At 35.0% G+C, this 21823-nt stretch overlaps 1 protein-coding gene across 2 annotated transcripts in view; it reads left to right on the plus strand.

Annotated features, from left to right (window-relative positions):
• Positions 1-21823, plus strand: part of LOC122796020 (granzyme A-like) — a 144678-nt gene that overhangs the window by 23975 nt on the left and 98880 nt on the right. For both annotated transcript variants that reach the window (XM_044064498.1, XM_044064499.1), the window contains exons 2-3: positions 4413-4572; positions 19448-19607. In XM_044064498.1, the coding sequence (XP_043920433.1) occupies positions 4413-4572; positions 19448-19607 (320 nt within the window). The remainder of the gene's footprint in view (positions 1-4412; positions 4573-19447; positions 19608-21823) is intronic.

The following is a 21823-nucleotide window of genomic DNA, read 5'->3' on the forward strand; positions in this document are numbered from 1 at the left end:
ACACACACACACACTTGCACTTCATAAAATGCATGTTAACACAAGTCCTATTAGTCAAGGAACGTTGTGATTTTTATTTCATAAGTATTTAAAATATGTTCCTATTTTGAGCATTTATTCCCAATTTATTTTAGGCTTTATGTAGATACTTGAGCTAAAAGGTCGAGAGGTATGCAAACCTCTTTACTGCTGCTGCTACCAGAGCTTGATCGTTTCCACTCTTCACTCTCTCTCTCTCTCTCCCTCCCTCTCTCTCTCACACACCTCACCTTCATGCACACAAGCACGTATACTCTCACACACAGACAGAAACATAAACACACACGCGCGCGCGAGCGTACACACACACACACACACACACACACACACACACACACACACACACACACACACACACACACACACACACACACACACACACACATCAACATTCACACTTTTTATTATTTTATTTAGTTTTTATACTCCCTAAAAAGCAAAAGTGCTAGTTAGCGAAAGTAAAATAACAGCTCAATTGCTCTTGCTGTCACTCACATGCATGCATACACTTGCACACACAGACAAACGCACACACTTTTTTAAATTATCTTCATTTTTTTTTTATATTTTACATTCACTAAACAGCAGAACATAACAGGAATGTAACATAATGGCGGCAATTAGGTTATTTTCAGTCTGAGCTCCATGGCAGCTTGATATGCTGCTGTGATGTGGTGGACTTGTTTTTCAGTGGGCATTACCTGTACAGTAACACCCTGCTGGAGAAAGCTTATTCTCCAGTCAGGGTATGATCTACCATTCGCCTATTCTCTAAGGATGATTAAACCATACATAAGACAGAGTAGTTTGGAAATTCCTGGAAGCCAAATTTTTAAATAGAGGAAGTAAAACTGAGTAGATGTGGTGGTCAGATCTGAGGTCAGTAGTTTGAGAAGTCTATCACTATTGGATCACGTCTTTAGAGACAAAGTATTAAAACTTTGAAAATTTGAGGGCTGTTTGCAAATATGGGTAAATATCATCACCTTGGTTTTCTTGGTATTAAATGGTAAAATAGATCAGTATGACTAGGATTCAATGTTTGAGAATCATTATGAAGGTCAGCCAAAATTTCCGTAGGGGTTTTAGATGAGTAGTAGAGAGAAGAGTCAATGGCATTCCACATAAGATCATTGGGTGATAGAAATAAATCATTTGATTAACAAAGACGGTGAAGAGGAATTGGCCAAAGGCAAATCCATGGGAGGCACTCAAGGTAACTGGTAAAGGTGACGTTTTCTGTACCACTGCATCTGCTCTGTGACTGAGCAAGCTGTTTAACCATTTCAGGAAGCTGACAGCCAATTTACAATTTGCATGTCGTTTGAGAACTACATGGGGGGGTGGGTGACTGTTTCATAAACATTTGATATGCTACTTCTGCAGATTCTCTAAATAATCAAGTTTACAGCTTAAGTGTCCTGTGACAACTAGCACTGTATTATCAATGCCATGGTCTGAAAGAAAGCATGATGGAATAGATATAAAACAGTCCTTGCAATGGAGGGGCAGAAATAAGCCATGGTTTAAGTATAGCCTGTGCTTAATCCTATGGATATGAAAATTGAAGCATTAAACACTTTTTACTGCCATTCAGCTGTAGTTCTGTGTATTGGGATTCATTATAAACTGTTTTGATGAACATCCAGTGTGATCTGCAACAACATTCTTCTGCAGACTTTATATATTTTATAAAACACATAGCTGATTTCTTAATGTGTACAGTGAAAGACAGCTTCCATAAGCTACTATTACTTCTTTGATCCCAAATGACCCCATGATAAATCTTCATGTGGCTTCATGCCCTGACTGCTTGTTCTCCTAAATATTGTCTTCTGATACATCGTCCATTGTGCTTTATTATTTGCATTTTAATTTTTCATGAAGGCTCATACAGAATATTTATGACAATTTGCTCAAGGAGTAACACAAAGTCATTCATAAGAAGTATACTGAAACACACGCATCTGAAGCCACACCTGTGGTAAATTGACTCACATATGCCTGACAAGATTCAGCTAGAAGTCTGCATGGATTCAAAATATTGATTAATCATTCACAAGCCAGAGAGTATGGTGAGATCAGAATGTCGGGAGCACTACAGTTGTGTCCTGAAGTATGGACACTGAATGGCCGAAATAACAAACTTACGTATAATAAGCATGAGATGTCATTTCTTGGAATATTCTCTTTAATCCGAGGTATAGTGACCTTGGAGTTCACATATATAAGTTTAGTGGGTGTGGAGGTACACAGGGGGCTTGGCCCTGCAAAAAGAAGTTTAAAACAGAACAGTGATTTTTTTGAGATTTGCCCTTCTTTGGTGTTTTCGGTCTTTTTTTTTTTGTCTTGTTGGCACTTGGCATTTCGTGTGCTGACATTTCAATAGAGAGCCATTTTGTTTACATGTTTTGGTTGATAAAACAAATGGGTGACAGGTGTGATACAATTTCAGATATTGGGGAAAATGCCCTTTTTCCAGGGATTGCACAGACTTGGAATTGGAATAAATAATTAGCAGGGGGTGTGGGCTCGCCACAGCACCCCACATACGGAGTGCATTTTATTTTTTATGCTGTGAATTTAGTACATAATATAATAGTTGTTGCTTGATTCATAACAAATTGTTGAAGAAGTTATGTCATTACATATCAATGTACCAGTAGTATTTTGTTTACTTTTACACCATGCTAAGGTTCAGACTCTGAATGCAGAGTGGAAGTAAACACTGATGGCTGTGTAGCCTTATGAGTAGTGACAATGTAGATTCTAGTGAGTGGGGTGTTTTAGGAAGAGCATTAGTTTTAGTTGGTTGCATTATCAACTTTTTTCAGTGTTTTTTTTTTTTTTGTCAATAAGTTTTATTGTCAAGGAATATATGTCTGCATATACATACATTGTATTCACCGTTCCTCTTGTGCACCAGGTCACAGTGGAATGAATACATTAAAAATATAAATAAATAACTCCCAATTTTATCCTTTCTGATGTTCCCAGAATTTTCATTCTAGCTATACTCTTCTTTTGTTTGTGGTATCCTGTTCTTTTTTTAAGCTAGCATTTGGAATCCCTTATCTTGCCACTTGTCAACTAAGGTAAGTTACAGATGAACTCAGATTAATTACCATATTTTAACATACATTAAATGTATATACAGTGCAGTCCAGAGGACTTTATGTTTATACTGACGCACTCAAAGCATTAGCTTGAAAGTGATTTATTTATTGTTTATTTATTGATGTTTAATTACCGGGAAAGTCTGACTGAGTAGGAGCTCATTTTCAGCAGAGGCCCAGGGAGAAAAACTCCTAAGTATTGCAAAACATTTTAATAACAATAATTTTACAGTCTTTAATATGAAAAGATTGGTTAAGGATAGATGCAAGCTAAAGGACAATGATTTAATAGTTAGAGAAATTTTAGCCAGTTTATGGAGAAATTAACATTAACTTACTCGAATACAAACAGGATTTGCATTACAAAGTGAGAGACAATCAGGCTTATGGTATATTTGGAAAGAAAGCCAGGGGAGAGAACTTGATAGAAGTAAGGAACTGAGTGAAGAAGGAAAAGTAAAAAGATGTAAGGTATGAACAGGTATTTGGTCACATTTAGGGATATAGTTTATCCCAGTGTTGAGCAAGAACAGAGACAGCTTTTATTCAGGATGTCTTTCAGAATGGTTTTGAAAGATGGGTGGGGGGGGGGGGTGACCTGATAGATAGAGATAAGGAGTTCTAGGCCTTAGCAACATGGTTCAAGTACAGACAATACCCAACAGATTTGCTAGGTTTGTGGACAGACAACATTTTTTGGTGATTGGATCATAATGACCGACTGGAAAAATAGTTGTGTAGAATGTTATTTAGTGCTGGACAAGAAGATGGATTCTGGATGATTTCACAGGTTGTAAGAAGCTGTGTATATGTTAGTTGATGGGATAGTACTAACCAATTTAGACGTTTTAATGCTTTATAGTGGTGGATTCTGAAAGAGGTATTTACTGCAACGTTAACAACTTTGTTGTAGCATTGTTCAAGTTTTAATTTTACCTGAAACGTATTTAGGATAGGAGTGCCATAAACAAGTGTGATGAGGAGATAAGTAGTGGCAAGTGTAGCTCTGCAAAGATTAATGTGAAATGGTCTTCTGCGTGTATGTTAAAGTTCATTCAGTCAAACATACACAGTAAGATTTAAAACAGTTTTGAATGTGAAGTCATCCGATTTAATTTCACCAGAGTATCATCTACTAGGAACATTTTTGATTTCAGTTTGTGTTACAATTATATCAAGTGTAGAACTAATCATGTTTTAATCTGTTGTTTCATAATCTAGTATTCATTTTTACTTGATGACTTTCTTGTTTTTCAGGTCACAGTATGGAAATAATTGGAGGTAAAGATGTGCCAGCTCATACTAAGCAATACATGGCTCTGTTAAGGATGCATAACAAATCCAATAACAAAATGCATTTATGTGGTGGAGCGCTAATAAAACCACAGTGGATTTTAACTGCTGCTCACTGTTTATGGTATGTAAGTAGCGACATAAGCGATACATAGGCAAAAGTGGACTTAAGGTTGGTCATTTCTCTGTAAGCTTGTTTTATATGCTAACTTGAAACTAATACAGCAAAAACTTACAGCATTTCTACTTTGTATACATTAAGTAGTGTAGTGAAAGAATAAAGATTTAATGCTGTGTACATGCTGATGAGTTTTGAAATTGCATGAGCATACAGTGAATCTTGTAAATATAATTCATCAATTATGGTTTAGTAGGGTAAAGACAGCAATACAGGTAAGGAGGCTTCCACTGTTTTCCTTTTTTATAGGGCTTATTTAAAAAATTCTGCTCTTATTGGTAGTTACCAGACATGTGGTGAAGGAGACCACTGAGGTGACCATCAAAGTTTCCCAAATACCCAGGATCAGTGTCTGATTAAATGACTTCTACAGAAGAAGACAAATGAGAATGCTAAGGGAATCAAACCCTGGACTGCAGGAAACAACTTGTTAATAGCTCATAAGTTTAATCCTCTGAACTATGGTAAATGTGTTCAATTGCATGTTTTTCTGTACACTAATTGTTATGTTTTTATTTTTCTTGAACAAAACTGACTAAGGGCGGTGCTGTGGTCAATGTTGCACCTTGCATGCTCGCTTACAGTTGATTTGGTGGATCACCACCTCACTTACAAGTGCTTGGTTTTCTGGTCTGATTCTACCTATTATGCATTCTTGTGGAGTCTGCAGGTTCCCCCTGTATTAGATTGTTCATTTACCTGGTGCTCATGCTTCCTGTCATATCCTATAAACATGGGCTGGGACTTACAGACAAGTTGCTAAGTACATGAAGTCATGCAGGTGACTTTCTGTACTAGGCAAGGGGTCCCTGATTCATGGACAGTAAGCTACCTAGTAGTGCACAGATGTCCTACTGGACAGTGAGGGTTTTAGGTGCCTCATATAAATTTGGAACTCTGCAGACATGGAAATCAGGTCCTTTTGCATTCTGCTGCTCTGCCTTGCAAGGAAGTGATCTATAATCATCCATAGTATGCAACATCTTTGCAGAACAGTGCATTAAGCAAATAAGTAATGTATTTTGGCTTTTCCCTGTTAGAGGTCGCCACAGCGGCTCACCAGTCCGCTCATGATTGGTAGTGGATTTTTACAGTGTCAAGTTGCCAGCCCGGTGCCCAACCTTCAAAGAAGACACACCCACTCATGCATGCACCTACCTGCATGTCTTTAAAGTTTACTTGACCACAGGGAGAACATGCAGACTCTGCACAGAAGATGCTCCAGCCGAGAATCGAACCGGAGAGCCTCTTGCTGTGAGGTGACAATGCTAACTGCTGTACCACCGTGGCTTCTTTACATGAAGCAAGAAGCAAATAAGTACACTTTGTTATTAGTTGCATTGCACCTATCCATTCCTATGGGAGAATTGGTGTAATTGCTATTCATGTGGTGGGAGAGTGTGTATATGGGGGAGCAAGTGAGTTTATGTCATTGTATCTGTGTGTATATGGCTATAGGGTCAGAGTTTTAGTGGGTACTGTGATTAAATGTACATGGCTGTTTAGTGTGTTTGTTTGTGTCTATCTGTGTGTTAGATGACTGCTGGTTAATGGTTTTATGGATGTGGCGATCAGGGATGCCAGGTGTGTTGCAGTGGATGTGTGCATGTATGTGTCTGTGCATCTATTCAGATGTGTAGATCTATGTGGCTGACTGTTTAGAGTGATTGCATGTAAGTGTGTGTGTGTGTGTGTGTGTGTGTGTGTGTGTGTGTGTGTGTGTGCGTGTGTGTGTGTGTGTCTGTGTGTGTCTGTGTGTGTGTGTGTGTGTGTGTGTGTGTGTGTGTGTGTGTGTGTGTATGTGTATGTGTGTGTGTGAGTGTGTGTGTGAGTGTGTATGTGTCTGAGTCTGTGTCCCTATCATTGGATCAACAAGTAGCACACTCCCCCTTGGTGTTGGAAGATGAGAAAGCTGTGGGTTATAATCCCATCTCAGACTACTGGATTCATTTACCATTCCTGACACTACAGTACAGTATAAGGGATTCCTGCACCCCTGAGTGTGCCAACCTTTGGATGAGATGTTAAACCAAGGTCCCATCTGCCTGAGGATGTGATAGGTCAGGTGGATGTCAAAATTCCCATGACACTTATCAAAAAGACTTGGGATTGGTTTATTTACAATACATAACACAATGTAGCTACATCATGCAATATAATACATTTAGTATTTATACGTTATTCATGTTCTACAATTTTCTTTTATATACATGTTACATAAATATATTTTTTCATCATATATAATATTCATGCATATTTTTTATCTTGCCTACCCATTCAACCACAGCCACTTTTTCTTTCAAACATCACTTACTCATCTCCCTTTTTTATTATGTAATAACTCCTCAAGGTATTGTTTATAGAAACATGTTGCAGTGAACAAAACTTTATACCACCAGTTTATATCTTCCTCACTTCTTTGTTTATATTTACATATAATATAATTTCCATATAAATATTTTTCAAAACTCTTCCATTTATACCTTTCTTTGAGGACATTCCAAAATTGTTACTTTTTCACAATGTAATAAAAATATTGAGATTTACATAAATTGCACATTCTTTCTTCACTTGCTTTAAGTGTCATATTTCCTTTAACATAAAACAAAGACCGAATACAACAATGTACCAATAACAGTTTAATGCAAAGCTTTCAGGTGTATAAACCCTTCCTCAATGCTCTGAAAGCTTTGCATAAAACTGTTATTGGTACGTTGTTGTATTAATTTTTTGTTTTATGTTATTTTATGAGTACTACTTTATTTTGACTTCAAATATTGCTCTATATTTCCTTTAACAGGCAATTTGTTTAACATAAATTTCCATAAAAATCCCATCCTTCATAAAATTTCACAAATCCTTTTTGCCTTTCTTTAACTGCATTTTTAACATAATACCTTAACTTCTCCCATGGATACACAGAAAATATTCTTTCATTATTTTCTTATACCAAATTAACTTTTTATAGTTTCATCTTTTTTTCATACCCTTTCCCTTCTTTTTATCTGCTTCTCTTTTTCTTTTGATTTGACTTGTTCCTTTCCATACCATTTCATACTTTTTAAATACCAACATTCCTAAAATGTTATGTCTTTTTAGTTAACAATTTTAAAACCCTCCAAAAAGCAGTAAAGCTAAAACATGACAGAATTAACTAAACTTACTGCAGCATATACTTCTCCATTATATGGCACACTTCTGTTTCCTGGATTCAATCTTGATCCCCCAATAGAACTTGAAAAAAGGTACACTCCTTCTATATAAGCTAATCTCCCCAACAGATATGCTTCATCATGATATTTGACTTTTTCCTTAAAGACAAGTTAAATACCTTCCATAATTGTTAACTTTTGTATATTTTCCATTATTTATTTCCACTGCTCATCTACTATTTGATATCTCCCAGACCTTACTTCTAACACACAAATCTGCCTCCCTCCTTGTTAAAAAAAAACAAAAAACATATCTTCACTATATCTTCAAAGCCTTTATGTTTTGCTTATTAAGCTTCAACTCTACATCTTGTAACATATTCTCTGTCCTAAACTTTACTTCCATTATATAAAAAATAAACCAAAATTCAGCACTATTGATGTAAAGAAGAGCCAGACTCAAAAATACTTAGCGCTTTCGTTCGTCTTTTAATGTTCTACGAACTTCTGCAGAACAAGTATTTTCACAATAAAACAGCATCCTTTTATACAAACACAGTGAACAACACTTAACAATAATGTAAAACAATCAATTAACTAATCTCAAACATTTTAAAGAAACACTACATAGATTTAAATCACAAACTTCTCATGTAAACCTAAAATGCTTTGATATAAAGCATATAATTATATCATCATAAAAATATTTTTTGAAAAATACTTATATCCAAAAATACGTATAAAAAAAGCAGAATTCATGCATTTAAAAATGCAATGTACATATTACTACTGTTTTCATAATTTCTGCATTTGTAGGAAACATTTTATATTGATTGTTTCATTCAGACCTGGAAAACATTCTGCGCTTAAAGCGATTTGCCATTTGCACTCTCTACACTCTAACAACGTTTTGTAATCTCCAGTAAAAATACCAGAATCTACAGTGTCCAAAACAAAAAATGTAAAGTTCTTGAAATTATTACATATTGCTGCATGCCATGCTAATGCATTCACCTTGTCCTTGTTTTTAATAGTCAAAATATACTCATAAATTCTCCTACCCAAAGTCCTTATAGCTTTTCCAATGTAAAACCTTGTACAGGAGCTATATGTTGCAGTGTATACAACAAATTTAGAATCATAAGTAAAATGACCTTTGGCCCAAAAGAGCTTGCCAGAATGTTTTAACTCAACAGAACCTGAGTTAGCCATATAGTGCATATATTGTGATTCTCCACCTCTGCTGTGCCTGGTTTTTACATTGGTTTTTGGTGTTCCTGTTCTTTCGTTGGTTTTATGGCTTCAGGTACCCAAGAGGGTGACTCACTTATGCTTTTCAGCCAATCAATTAATGACACTTTGACCGAGTTGAACAGTTCACTCGCAAAACTACTCAACATTTGGATAACATTGAGCGAAGGCAATTAGAACAATCCTCTCAATCTACTTCCTTGAATGGACAGGAAGTACACGCCCCCGGAGATCACGAATGGAGTAAAACTCAGCGTTTACTATTAACACAGCAAACTCTGTTAAACGAGGCTAACACTTCACAATGTGAGTCAGAACATCAGATTATCCCTGGGAATACCATCAATCATGCCTCTGAGAGAGGGGATACTACTGGGTTAAGAAACAAAGTCATTAGAATGGATGAGTGTCTACATCTGGACCCCAGCTTCTCCGTGCATGATGGAAACACAACTGTAAGTGGAGACAGTTATTTTAGTAACCTACAGAGACTTGACAGTTGACTGTTAAAAATTAAAAAACTCCAGCTTGATAATATGTATTTCAGAGAATGTCTGAAACTGAAACAAGTCCCAAAGGGGCTCTGCATGTGGCGTTTCCCTTCTGGCTTGGTGAGTAATTCCCCTTTTCACCAAGAATTACTCACCATGTTTAATCACCATGGCTTCAAATAAATGGAGCTGGTAATAAAGCTTAATGAATCAGACATTGAAAATTTGAGTAGGGAAGCTAATAATTTGGACAATATCATCTCTGAGGATGTACTTCATGCAGAAAACACTTTTGAATATAATCGCATATTCAAAAGTATTGACCACCAAATAAAGAACATCAAAAATTGAAAATTAAAGAAGATTAATAGGGACAGAAATGGTTATGCTAACCATTCTGCATACCCCGATCCACCTAAATCACAAATATGGGGCAGTAAACATAAGACAAATACTGTATTTGGTGTGAATGACTCTGAAAACATTTTTTAGATCTAGAGGCAGATTTTCCTCCCCTGAGATGCTCCGAATGCCTCAAAGCCAAAAAACAATCAAGGCCTACCCCCAACAGGTGGACTTTCAAATGAACTGGAGGAGGAGGGGCAATTCTAACTACTCGAGAGGGAACATGAGGGGGAACCCAAGGGGGAACATATGAGGTTGGAAGTGATTCAACGGACCAACCATACATCTTACCCCACCATACATGAAAATTCTGAAAGAGACTTTAAAGTTTTAAATTTTTTGAATGTATTAATTGATCAACAAATATGTGATATGTTTGCAAAGGGCCTCTCTTTTGTGCCTGATCAACGATTTAGTGTTAGCAATACTATAGTGGATTTAAAACTTTATGTAAGGAAATTGAATTTGAATATCCTTTTCTACAATGTTGAATTAACAAAGAACCCACTTTATGTTTCCAGCACTTATAATCCACCTGTAGACCCCTCCCTACAGCTATTTGAAAACCTCTGTGAGATTGATTTACATAACTTAGAAAAGGATGCCCCCATGAATATTACATATAATTTATCAAAGGAAGAAAGTGAGAAATTAAAATGTCTAAAAACAAATAAAGTAATAAGAATCATGAAACCAGATAAGGGGGTGGGATTGTTATTATGCACACTGAATTATATAATGTTAAAATGAAAAATTATACTAAACAGTAGGTCATATAATCAAGTATTACTAAATGAATTCAATGGTGCTCTCAGGAGATTAAGAAATGAACTCAATTATTTATTTATAGAGGGTAGCATCTCTATAGATGAATTGAATTACATTACTGTATCTCACCAGATAATTCCCACTATGTTTGGCTTACCAAAAATTCATAAAGACCTAGGTGACCCCCCTAGGAGACCCATTGTGGATGCCCGTGGATCTATTACACAACCTGTTGCTAAATATTTGGACATCAAATTGAAGGGCTTTCTCTCAGGGGAGAACTGTTTGTATAAAGATTAATGGGACTTCCTAACAAGACTACATTCATTAAAATATGAGGAGAGGTGGACCTTTATTACAATAGATGTGAAGGACCTCTACACTGTTATACCTCATGTAACAGGGCTCAAGTGGTTTTGTGAATATCTCATGGAAAAAGGAATGCCCCAAAACACTATAAATACTTTAGAACATCTACTAGGTATAGTACTATATAATAACTTCATTTTATTTGATAAAGAGTACTTTTTACAAAAGGAAGGGGTCTCAATGTGCTCAGCTTGTGGTGGAACATATGCCAACATAGTTACATTACAATGGGAAAAGAAATGTTGGTTTAACTTACTTTATTTTCCTTATTGCAAATGCTATATGAGGTTCCTGGATGACATCTTTATTTTTTGGGATGGACCTAGTGAAATTATAAATGAATTCATAGATTATATAAATGGATCTACTCCTTTTTTAAAGTTCATCCATAGTATTGGCTTTGATGATATTCCTTATTTGGACATGAAGTTGATTAAGGATACATTTTTTAAAGAATTCAAATCAGAGATTTTTTGGAAACCGACATACTGTAACAGCTTTTTACATTTTAATAGTTCTCACCCTTTTAAACAGAGGAAAGCAGCAGTCAAGGGCCAATTTGTTAGGGCTGCATGTATGGTATCATTTATTTGATAGCTTTCTGAATGAATGTGATCGTTTAAAAGAAATGTTTTTAAAAAGGGGATACCCTGCCTCCCTAATAAATTAGGTCATGACTGAAGTTGTTAAACGTGAAATGAGTCATTTTAAACCCCTGCTTTATCAATATCAAAAAGAAGGTACGATACATAGTGTCAGCTTTAGTGTGACTAAGAATGATACACAGTCCGACATTGGTGAACCATACCCTAACATTCAGAACTACAATAATAATAATAATTTTAGCAGTGCATTTATTACGACTTTTAACAGTTGTAGTAAAAGAGTAGCTGACATCCTATTTAAAAACTGGGTTGCATTGGCAAATAGTAAAGATACTAGACAATTTGTAGGACAAACCCCAATTATTGTTTATAAAAAAGGAAAAAGCTTTAAAAATATCTTAGAGTTAAATTATACTGAGCCATCAAATGGAAACATGAAGAAATGTGGGCATTTTTGTGCATATATCTAGGAAGGGTGCACATTTGATATTAACAATATTACAGTTAAATTAAATAAAAAATGCTCTTGAAATTCAGAGAAAGTTGTATATAGTGCTTTATGTGTTAAATGCCCCTGTTTTTATATAGGAAAAACAGAGAAGAAATTAAAAAGAATCGGATTTATGAACATCTCAGAGACATTAAGAACAAAAAAGACACAAATGCCCTGGCAAGGCATTGTATGGAGTTCAGTGACCACTCTTTTAAATTTACTATTCTTGAGGTTATTATGCCAGATATAAGGGGTAGGTCATGGACACTATATTTAGAAAAACAGGAAGCATTATGGCAATTAATCACCAATGCCCTTCAGTGGCCTGGGCTGAATGATTCATTTTCTATTTCATGGTTTTTAAAGTTAAAAGCTATTGAAAGATGAGATATGGCTACCAGTATGATAGGGGTATATTTCTATGTACCTTTTATTTATGCCAAATTTTTACTCAGATGGTTTTATGTAGTAATCTCATTTACATTAATTTCATTAATGAGGCTACATTACTGATAGGAGAAGAGCTTGGATAGGGGGGGTGTTTTTGTATTTAAACCAGTGATGTAATGGTAAAAAGGTTTTCTGAGGAAGTCTCTGATTTGACAGAGATGAAAGCGCTTAAAACATTGTGGTTTTACTGTTCTTAACTGTGGATTTTCATTAAACATTGTTCTGTGGAATTACAGCTATTTTACTTGCATATATTGTGATTCTCCAGCTCTGCTGTGCCTGGTTTTTACATTGGTTTTTGGTGTTCCTATTCTTTCAACAGAACCTGAGTTAGCCAAAAATCTGCATTGTCTACAATGGCCACAGGCAAAAGTGCCAAAACTTTCATGTCCCCCCTGGGTAGCGTGATCCGTTGTATTTTCCAAAATAGTTTTAATATTCACTACCCCAGATTTGTTTAAGGTTTTAGGCAGTAAACACTTGGTCACTTACAAAAAGGTAGTGAATATTAAAACTATTTTGGAAAATACAATGGATTACGCTACCAAGGGGGACATGAAAGTTTTGGCACTATTGCCTCTGGCTATTGTAGACAATGCAGATTTTTGGCTAACTCAGGTTCTGTTGTGTTAAAACATTGTGGCACAATCTTTTGGGCCAAAGGTAATTTTACTTGTGATTCTAAATTTGTTGTATACATTGGAATATGTAACTCCTGTACAAGTTTTTACATTGGAAAAACTATAATGACTTTGGGTAGGAGAATATATGAGCACATTTTGGATATTAAAAACAAGGACAAGGTGAATGCATTAGCATGACATGCAGCAATATATAATAATTTCAAGGTTTACATTTTTTATTTTGGAAACTGCAGATTCTGATATTTTTTACTGCTGATTACAAAGGTTTGTTAGAGTGTAGAGAGAGCAAATGTCAAATTGCTTTAACGGCAGATTATTTTCTAGGTCTGAATGAAACAATCAATATAAAATGTTTCCTACAAGTGCAGAAATTATGCAAACAGTAGTAATATGTACATTGTATTTTTAAATGCACGAATTCTGCTTTTTATATGTATTTTTGGGTATAAGTATTTTTCAAAAGAATAGTTTTTATGATGATATACATTTATGCTTTATATCAAAGCATTTTAGGTTTACATGAGAAACTTGTGATTTAAATATATGTGGTATTTCTTTAAAACTTTTGAGATTAGTTAATTGATTGTTTTACATTATTGGTCAGTGTTGTTCACTGTGTTTGTATAAAGGGGTGCTGTTTTATTGTGAAAATACTTATTCTGAAGAAGTTTGTAGAACATTAAAAGATGAAAGTGTAAAGTATTTTTGAGTCTGGCTCTTCTTTATACCAATAGTGCTGAATATTGGTTTATTTTGTTTTCTGGAAGTAGTTGACAGTGGTTATTCCATGATATGCACTGTTTTTTTTGTTATCGTTACCAAATTATCTGCATATGACAAAACTAAATGTAACCTTACCACAAGATTTTCCTTTTCTCAATAATATTTTTGATGTTTTTGTTCCTTCTAAAACTAAATTTTATATCACATTTAAAAACATCTGTTTTAGTTGCCATATTCCTAAACATATCCCAAGTATCATAGATACTTTTTTTCAACCGCCCTACACCCTGGTAATATGTAACAGTTAAATATGGTGTGAAATTAATTCCTGATGTATTCTGAGTATCAACATTCTTATTCATTATATTATTAGGTCCACCTATAGTCACCAATATACCACCTTGTGTTAAGAGAGGGTTATATTTATTACCCCTCTCTGAAGTTACATATTCTTTTATCGGACTGATAAACTCCATAGGGTAACCTCTTTCAAAAAACATTTTTCCACATGATTGATTTCATTTAGAAAATCTATGTCCTCAGAAATCATTCTGGACATCCTAATCATTTGCCCTTTTACAATATTTTTCTTGAGTTGATAAGGATGGTCGCTGTGAAAATGTAAATATGCATTAGAATAGTGCTCCTTTCTAAATATATTTGACTTATAACACTTGTTGTAACTATCTTTACTTAATTTTACATCCAGGAAGTGTATTTCTTCTATACCTACTTGATGTGTGAAATGCAAGAAGGTAGTGGTGTGGTTGATGTACTGTATGAATTCTTCAATATGGTCATTAGATCCATTCCAAAGAACAAAAATATCATCCAAAAACCGGAAATACTTGACAATATACTGACCATACATAGAATCAAATACATATTTCTTTTCCCAGAACAACATTATTATATTAGCATATGCGGGGGCACAGGCAGAGCCCATGGCCACTCCTTCTTTTTGATGGTAATAATCACCTTCAAAATAAACATAGTTATATTTTAGGACCAATTCCATACTTTCAAGTACAGTTCTAAAATCAACAGCTGTTAGAAAATTAATTTCAACTAAGGTTTTCTCAAACCATTCTAAGCCACCTGCTTGGGGGATAACTGAAAATAGTTATTTTACATCAATAGTAATGAAGTACATACTGTCCATATAAGTACTATCACCAATTTTCTTCAAAAAGTCCCATGAGTCCTTTAAGATATGATCACATTTTTTGTAAAATTCTTTTATCATAGTGTCCACATAAATAGCCATAGGTTGGGTTTTGGACCCTTGTGATGCCACTATTGGTCTCATGGGTGGATCGTACAATGACTTGTGGATTTTTGGTATACCAAAGATAGCTGGTATAACAGGTTTGGGTACTTTTAAGAACCTATATAGTTCATTGTCAATCATTCCTGTGAGCAAATTGTCCTCCAAAATGAGGTCTATCTTCCTATATGATATATTAATCTCATTTTTAGTAACCAGACTGTAATGTTCATCCCTATCCAAGATGTCCTTCATCCTCTTGATGTAATCCCACTTGTCCATAATAACCCCCCCCTTTATCGGGTTTCATAATACGTATTTTGTGCTTGTTTAATTAAATTAATTGTTTAATTGTTTAGCCAATAGGCTAACAAGGTTTATTTCGAAATGTATAAAATGCAGGACTGACAAGTGCAATTAGATTCTGAAGAAGTCTCCGTTAAGGAGACGAAAGCACTTAATCAGTAACTTTGTTTTGTTTTTACAAGTCTTTTGTTAAATAAATAATATATTTTTATCTTCATGGGAACATCGTTTATCCTTGTGCTTGCAAACAGCAGTGGTGGTTTGTGGAAAAGGGACAGCCTTTATTGTGCCGGAGCAGCGTTGTGTTTCTTTGTGATTCTTTTTATAACACTTACATAACTTCTGATCATCTTCATATTTCTCACTTTTTACTTCTAATAGCATTTCACTCATTATTTCCTGTTTCCCATAATTATTCTTATCGTTTTACGTTTTTCAGCTTAAATATACATCTTCTTATATTCTTTATATATCATGTAACACTATGTCAAAGACTTGTTAAAAGGCTTCATTGTCAAATGTTCATACCAAAATTCTCTTCATTCCTTTTCCAAAAAGTCCATATTAATTATTTCTCCTGTCAACCACTTTAATTCTTTCCTTTCTTTTATTATTTCTTAATTTCCCCATCACTTACCATACGACCCTGTGGTCCAAAAAATAAATTTGCCTCTTCACAACCGCCACTAATTTCTTTCAAATTCTCTGAACATATTGCTTAATTTGTTTGTTTTTAAATTTGGACTTAGCCCCTTTCCCTTTCTATTCTTAACCCGCCATTCTTCGGTACTGCTCTCATTATTTTAAAAAAATGATGGATCTTGCTTTTTTCCTTTCTTACAGCTCAAGTCCTCTACTAAAATAATCAACATATTCACTATCACATATTTCTGAACTTCCTGAAACAACCTTTTTTCTTTCTCACACTTTTGTATGCACATACATAACAGTTAAATTTATAGGCTCAATTTTTATTCTTATACCACACAAGCACTCTATTTACAATTACTACTGCCATATCCATTATTTTTATTTCTCCATTTTTCATTAAAACTGTAATTCTTGAAAACTCTCCTATTGTCCATATTATTTTATTCCCCTACATTCTTCCAGCCTCTTCCTTCTTTCTTACCTCTGTACATCCTGTATCTAATAAAAAAAATCTGCTCAATTTTCTTATACCATTACAAAAATCATCATTCTTCTTAAATCATTTTCATACTATTCACATTTAACAAAACCACATTAATATTAACCATTTCCATTTTTGCATTTTTTAAACAATCTTTTGTTTTTCTTCTTCTTTTTCTTACCTCTCCACTCCCCCCATTAATTTTAGTACCTTTATAGATTCAGAGCTTTCCTCTCCCTACTTATCTTAGTCACTTTCCAGTACACCATATGGGCTTTCTAATAATATATTTGGTCTTCCTGTCCAAACACCATTTTTTTCACTTACATCAATTATGTCTTTTTATTGCATCCTATGTTTCTTTCATTATATCTCCATTTACTTGCCCAAACCTTCTGTATTTCATGTACTTGTTCCTGCTGTTCTGCTTGTATGTGATCCCCTTCTCTTTCTTCAATTAAAGTTGGACTATCAAACCAAAAGTGGTTTTCACACCCATATTTTCTACAATTAGGCTAACAGTTTCTTCTTGAGTGGCCAAATTACTCACATTCCCCATATCTTCTTTTAATGCACTCCTTATTAAAAAAACATGCTTGGGTTGTGTCCAGGACCTAACATTTCCTTTCCCCTATTTAACATTATAACATTTAATGCATGTTGTACTTTATTTTCCTCCCAAGCAGCTATTCAAGCATCTCTTTCCTCAAACACCTTTTTAACTTTGTTTACTGTTTGACGTAGATTTTCAAAAAAAAAATTTTTAAACTCATTTTCAGTAACATCTGTTCTTCTAAACTGCATGTTTCCTCTTTAATTGAATATTTAGATAAAAAAAATAGCCATTTATAAATATTTCTCAGCTAACATAAAACTCTCAAAAGTCATTTCACAGAATGATTCATTCCTAAGATGTATCAAAGCTCTGATATCAGGAATTACTGGTGAAGTAATATTGTTTAAGACAAAGTACCTGTCGATAGTTTGCTCATTTTTGTCTTAAATCCTTACCACTGAACTCTTCTGAAGGTAGATCTCTCATCGCAGACCAGTGACTGGTGCCGTAATCATGGTCTCAAACTGAATGCAAAGAAATGCATCATCATTCCCTTTGGTAAAAACAATGTCCCTTCACACTATCAAATTAACAACAATACCCTATGTACCTACAAAGTGGAAAGAGATCTGGGATCACAAGTAGACTGCAACCTTAACTTTGACCACCATGTGTCTACTGTAGTAAGGAATGCTTTCTACACAGCATACTTGATTAGCAAAGGCATTGTCTCTTGCACAAAGGAGGTTATAACCCCTCTATACTCATCACTAATCAGTCCCATAATTGAGTATAATGCCCCTTTCTGCATGTATCATACAAAGCACCTGCAGCAATTGGAGTGACCTCAGAGGTTTCTAACTAAGAAGGTCAAGGGACTCCAGCATGTGCCTTAGATAGACTGACTAAAGTCCCTGTCACTATACTCTGTATCATATAGACTTCTTATGGGAGACTTATGCCTGGCTTACAGAGCAACGTCCAACCCAGACCTAATGAATTTGCTGCACATCCATAAATCAAACAGGACTAGACCTACCCATTCCTTGGTCCTAAATATGGCCTGCGACTTGAATAGGACATGATGGAGGGACAGATTTGTCTCCTAGTGACTGCCACATCTTTGGAATAGGCTGCCAGTTCATGTGAAGCAGAGCACTTCTATGACACTATTCAAAAGGAACCTGGGCAAATGGATGGGGCATCATGAATTCTTACTGGGGATAACGTCCACAACTCTCCTGAACATGGACAGCCATTAATAAATACAATTCTGGGTATTGACTAGAGTATATATGGTATTACATTGGGATAAATGGCTAGGCTTGAAATGACCTCTGAGTTGATAGTCTAGTAACCGCCTATGATCCTATGAACCCAATTTTACTGTACTTCTCTCAAAATATACATCTAGCCGTGTTACACCACTACTGCCTCATGCAGTCATCTTTTTACAACAGCATCTCTGTTAATCTGAAAATCCCACTGTCTTGCTTGAAGCCCTATCTCTAGGTGTACACTTAAAACCAGCAACTTTGATGAACTATAGGCAGTCCTTGTGACATTGTTATCATAGTGACAAGGGGCTCTTTAAAATAACCACAGATTTAAAGTTTCAGAATGATGTCACAATTCATCTGATCTTTGACTTTTCTAATAGATTGGACTGAGTTTGCTGCAAAATGCACCTCTAACCATACAAGGGTTGACAGTAATGAATAAGTTAAAAGTTCACTTCAAAATGTCTTTTCAGGGTAGAAAGATAAAAAAAGAGTCTTAATTTTGTTCCTTGTATTACAATGGCATGTGTTTTTGTTTTGCTTGTATACAGTATAGCATTTTGGTTCATGAAACAAACAGTGATGCCTTTTTACTTGAGCATTTCACAATCTGATTCCTACATAAATACAGATGGCCAGAAAAACGGGTTATTGGAAGCTTTTGGAACAAAGGCAGCATATTATCCTGCTTATAATGGTGCAATATCATTCATAACTTTTTATTACATGGCCTTACTTCTCCAGACCCTATGGGTTTAAATATTGATTTATACTTGGACAAAACACTTAGATGCCTGATTCTGGATGTAGATCTCACAGAAGAGATGAGCAGCAGACATATGTTATAGTTATGCTGGCTGTTGGCTACTGTAGTATCTGCAACTATATAAATTAATAAATACTGCAAATGTTTTATTGCTTGCATACAGGAAACAGTGGACATCGAAGGAAGTTATGGTTTATCTAGGATCTGTCAATAATCCATTTACAATCACCAAGAACTATGACGGTACAGTCTTTGAAGTGCAGGGAGCATATCTTCACCCTGAATATCAAAAACTTCCAGAGCATGATCTTGCACTTATCAAGGTACAACATTTAACCTTGCACTGCCTTTAAAGTATTACCTCGGAAACTCTATGCATCCTTAATATATGATGACAGATGGTGCTTAATATACAATGCAAAAAAGTTAAACATTGTTTTCTTTACAAAATGTAGCCCAATTAAAAGTATTCTCAATTGATACAAAGTCATTTCCTGATACGGTCTAAGCAGTTCAGGCCAGGGTATATGAGGTGCAGATATAAATAAGTGGGTAAGTTGTGAGATTCTTTGGAAGTTTTATTCAGTTATTACTTTTGAACTGTGGCACAATAGAGCACAATGCTATTATTATTTATTTTCTTTTGTTAACTAGGTTGGTTACACTAAGTGATACTGACTTAACTAATTTAATTCTGAACAGCAGCAGGCTAATTAACACCTTTACGTCCTAAGATCCATAAAAACACTTGCTCACCTTTTCTTCTAAATCTTCTACTAAAACACATTTCATTAGATTTATAATATCTGATAAATGGTGCTAGTTACAAAAACTGTAAAATATGATAGCTTTTTGGCAGGCAATTTATACACTGGTGCTAGTATCAAAGGTCTGTCTGTAGATGCTGATTTTATACTGCAGATTTATGAAAGAAAATCTGAATGTTATTTGCCAAAAATTTAATGTTATGGTCAAACAAAGGTTTACGTCTCTGTAAGTGTGCAAGATAGATTCAAAGTATCAATGAGGGAACTGTTCAAGAGTTTTATAATGATATATGACAAGAGGGATAGCATACTGCTGTTTTATGATATTGCCAAATCTATGCAAATTATACCTATTATACCTATTATAATTTCACAATATTTCAGGACAATATTAATCTATAAAACCATATAACACCAAATACTGCTTAAAGAAACAGTGAGTGGAATGCAATCAAAATAGGCACTTTGAACATAATTGTAGATCTAAATGTAGCAAATATGGAAAATAGGGAAACTCCTGCAATTAGAATGCAATTGGGTAAGAAAGTGATGTTGAGCATAGCTAAAGACATGGGATAGCAGCGATATGAGCATAGGCTATTTGGTAATAATGAGGCAATTAGTCTACAGACAATTATAAACATAGGCAATAAACCATATTCCAAACTTCCTACCACCTTCAAGGAGAGTAACACAAGACAGAATGCAGTAAAATTTGAGGCTTCCCATCCAATTATCTAAGTTTATCATGACTGTGACAAGTGCCCCACTTTGATGGACACATAGTGGAAGCTTGGTCCAGAAATAAGAGAATAGACTGGGATATGAACTGTCATGCTGTGTCTTATTTATCTGATGATAAAGTTTGTTTTCCTTTAACTAGGTATTTAAGGAACCATTTCTTCTGAGAAGGAATAAGACATCAAATTGGTTTGAAACTTTCAGTACCCAAAAGGCTAAACACAGATCACTATGGAGGAGTCTATGAGAGCGAAAGAGACAGAGAAAGAGAGCAGGCAATCTGTCCTGATAACTAAGGTTTTTGAGGTCAGTAATCATTTTTAGATAGGAATTTCTGAGGTCAGTCTAGTTTAGTGATATGTTTAGACAATTGCAAGTCAAAATGGTCATTGTGTTTAATAATAGGTCTGATGAGATACGAATAAAGGGGAGTTAAGATTTATTTGGTTCTAGAGTATAAGGCTTTGGAAACTGATAAGCCAGACAGAAGGCTTTCCAAACTACTACAGAGGCATGGAGAAGAAAAAATAAGGCATTATCGGCAAGAATGCCTAGATTCCTTATGGCAGTGTTTGACTGGAGGGGAGTGCTGCTTATATGGTATGGGATCTATTTTTTTATCAAAATCAATTATGCTACATTTTCTCACATGTAATTTGAGACCATTTATGTTTACACTGATGGTTAATATAGTCTAAGTCAAGTTGAAATAAATGTGAGTCAGCTGGCGACTGAATAAAAACACCCAATTTACCATCATCTGCAAACTTCTGATAACCATAGGCCAGGAGTGTTAGCCTGAAAGTTTGAAAATAGATACTAATAGAAGAGGGCCTAACAATGAATCCAGTGTTATACCACTGGGATTTTTTTATTTTGCTTTTAGAAGTAGAATCTGTGACTCTAATGACATGGGTTGTATTAGACGACCAGTTAGCAATACTTGAGAAATACATAGTTTTGAAGTAAGAATAGTAGCTCCAGAATGACTGATACTTACAGGTTATAGAATTTGGGATAAGGTGTAAAGG

Source organism: Protopterus annectens, chromosome 2.part2, assembly GCF_019279795.1.
Source record: "Protopterus annectens isolate FY-2018-M chromosome 2.part2, PAN1.0, whole genome shotgun sequence".
NCBI lineage: Eukaryota > Metazoa > Chordata > Ceratodontiformes > Protopteridae > Protopterus > Protopterus annectens.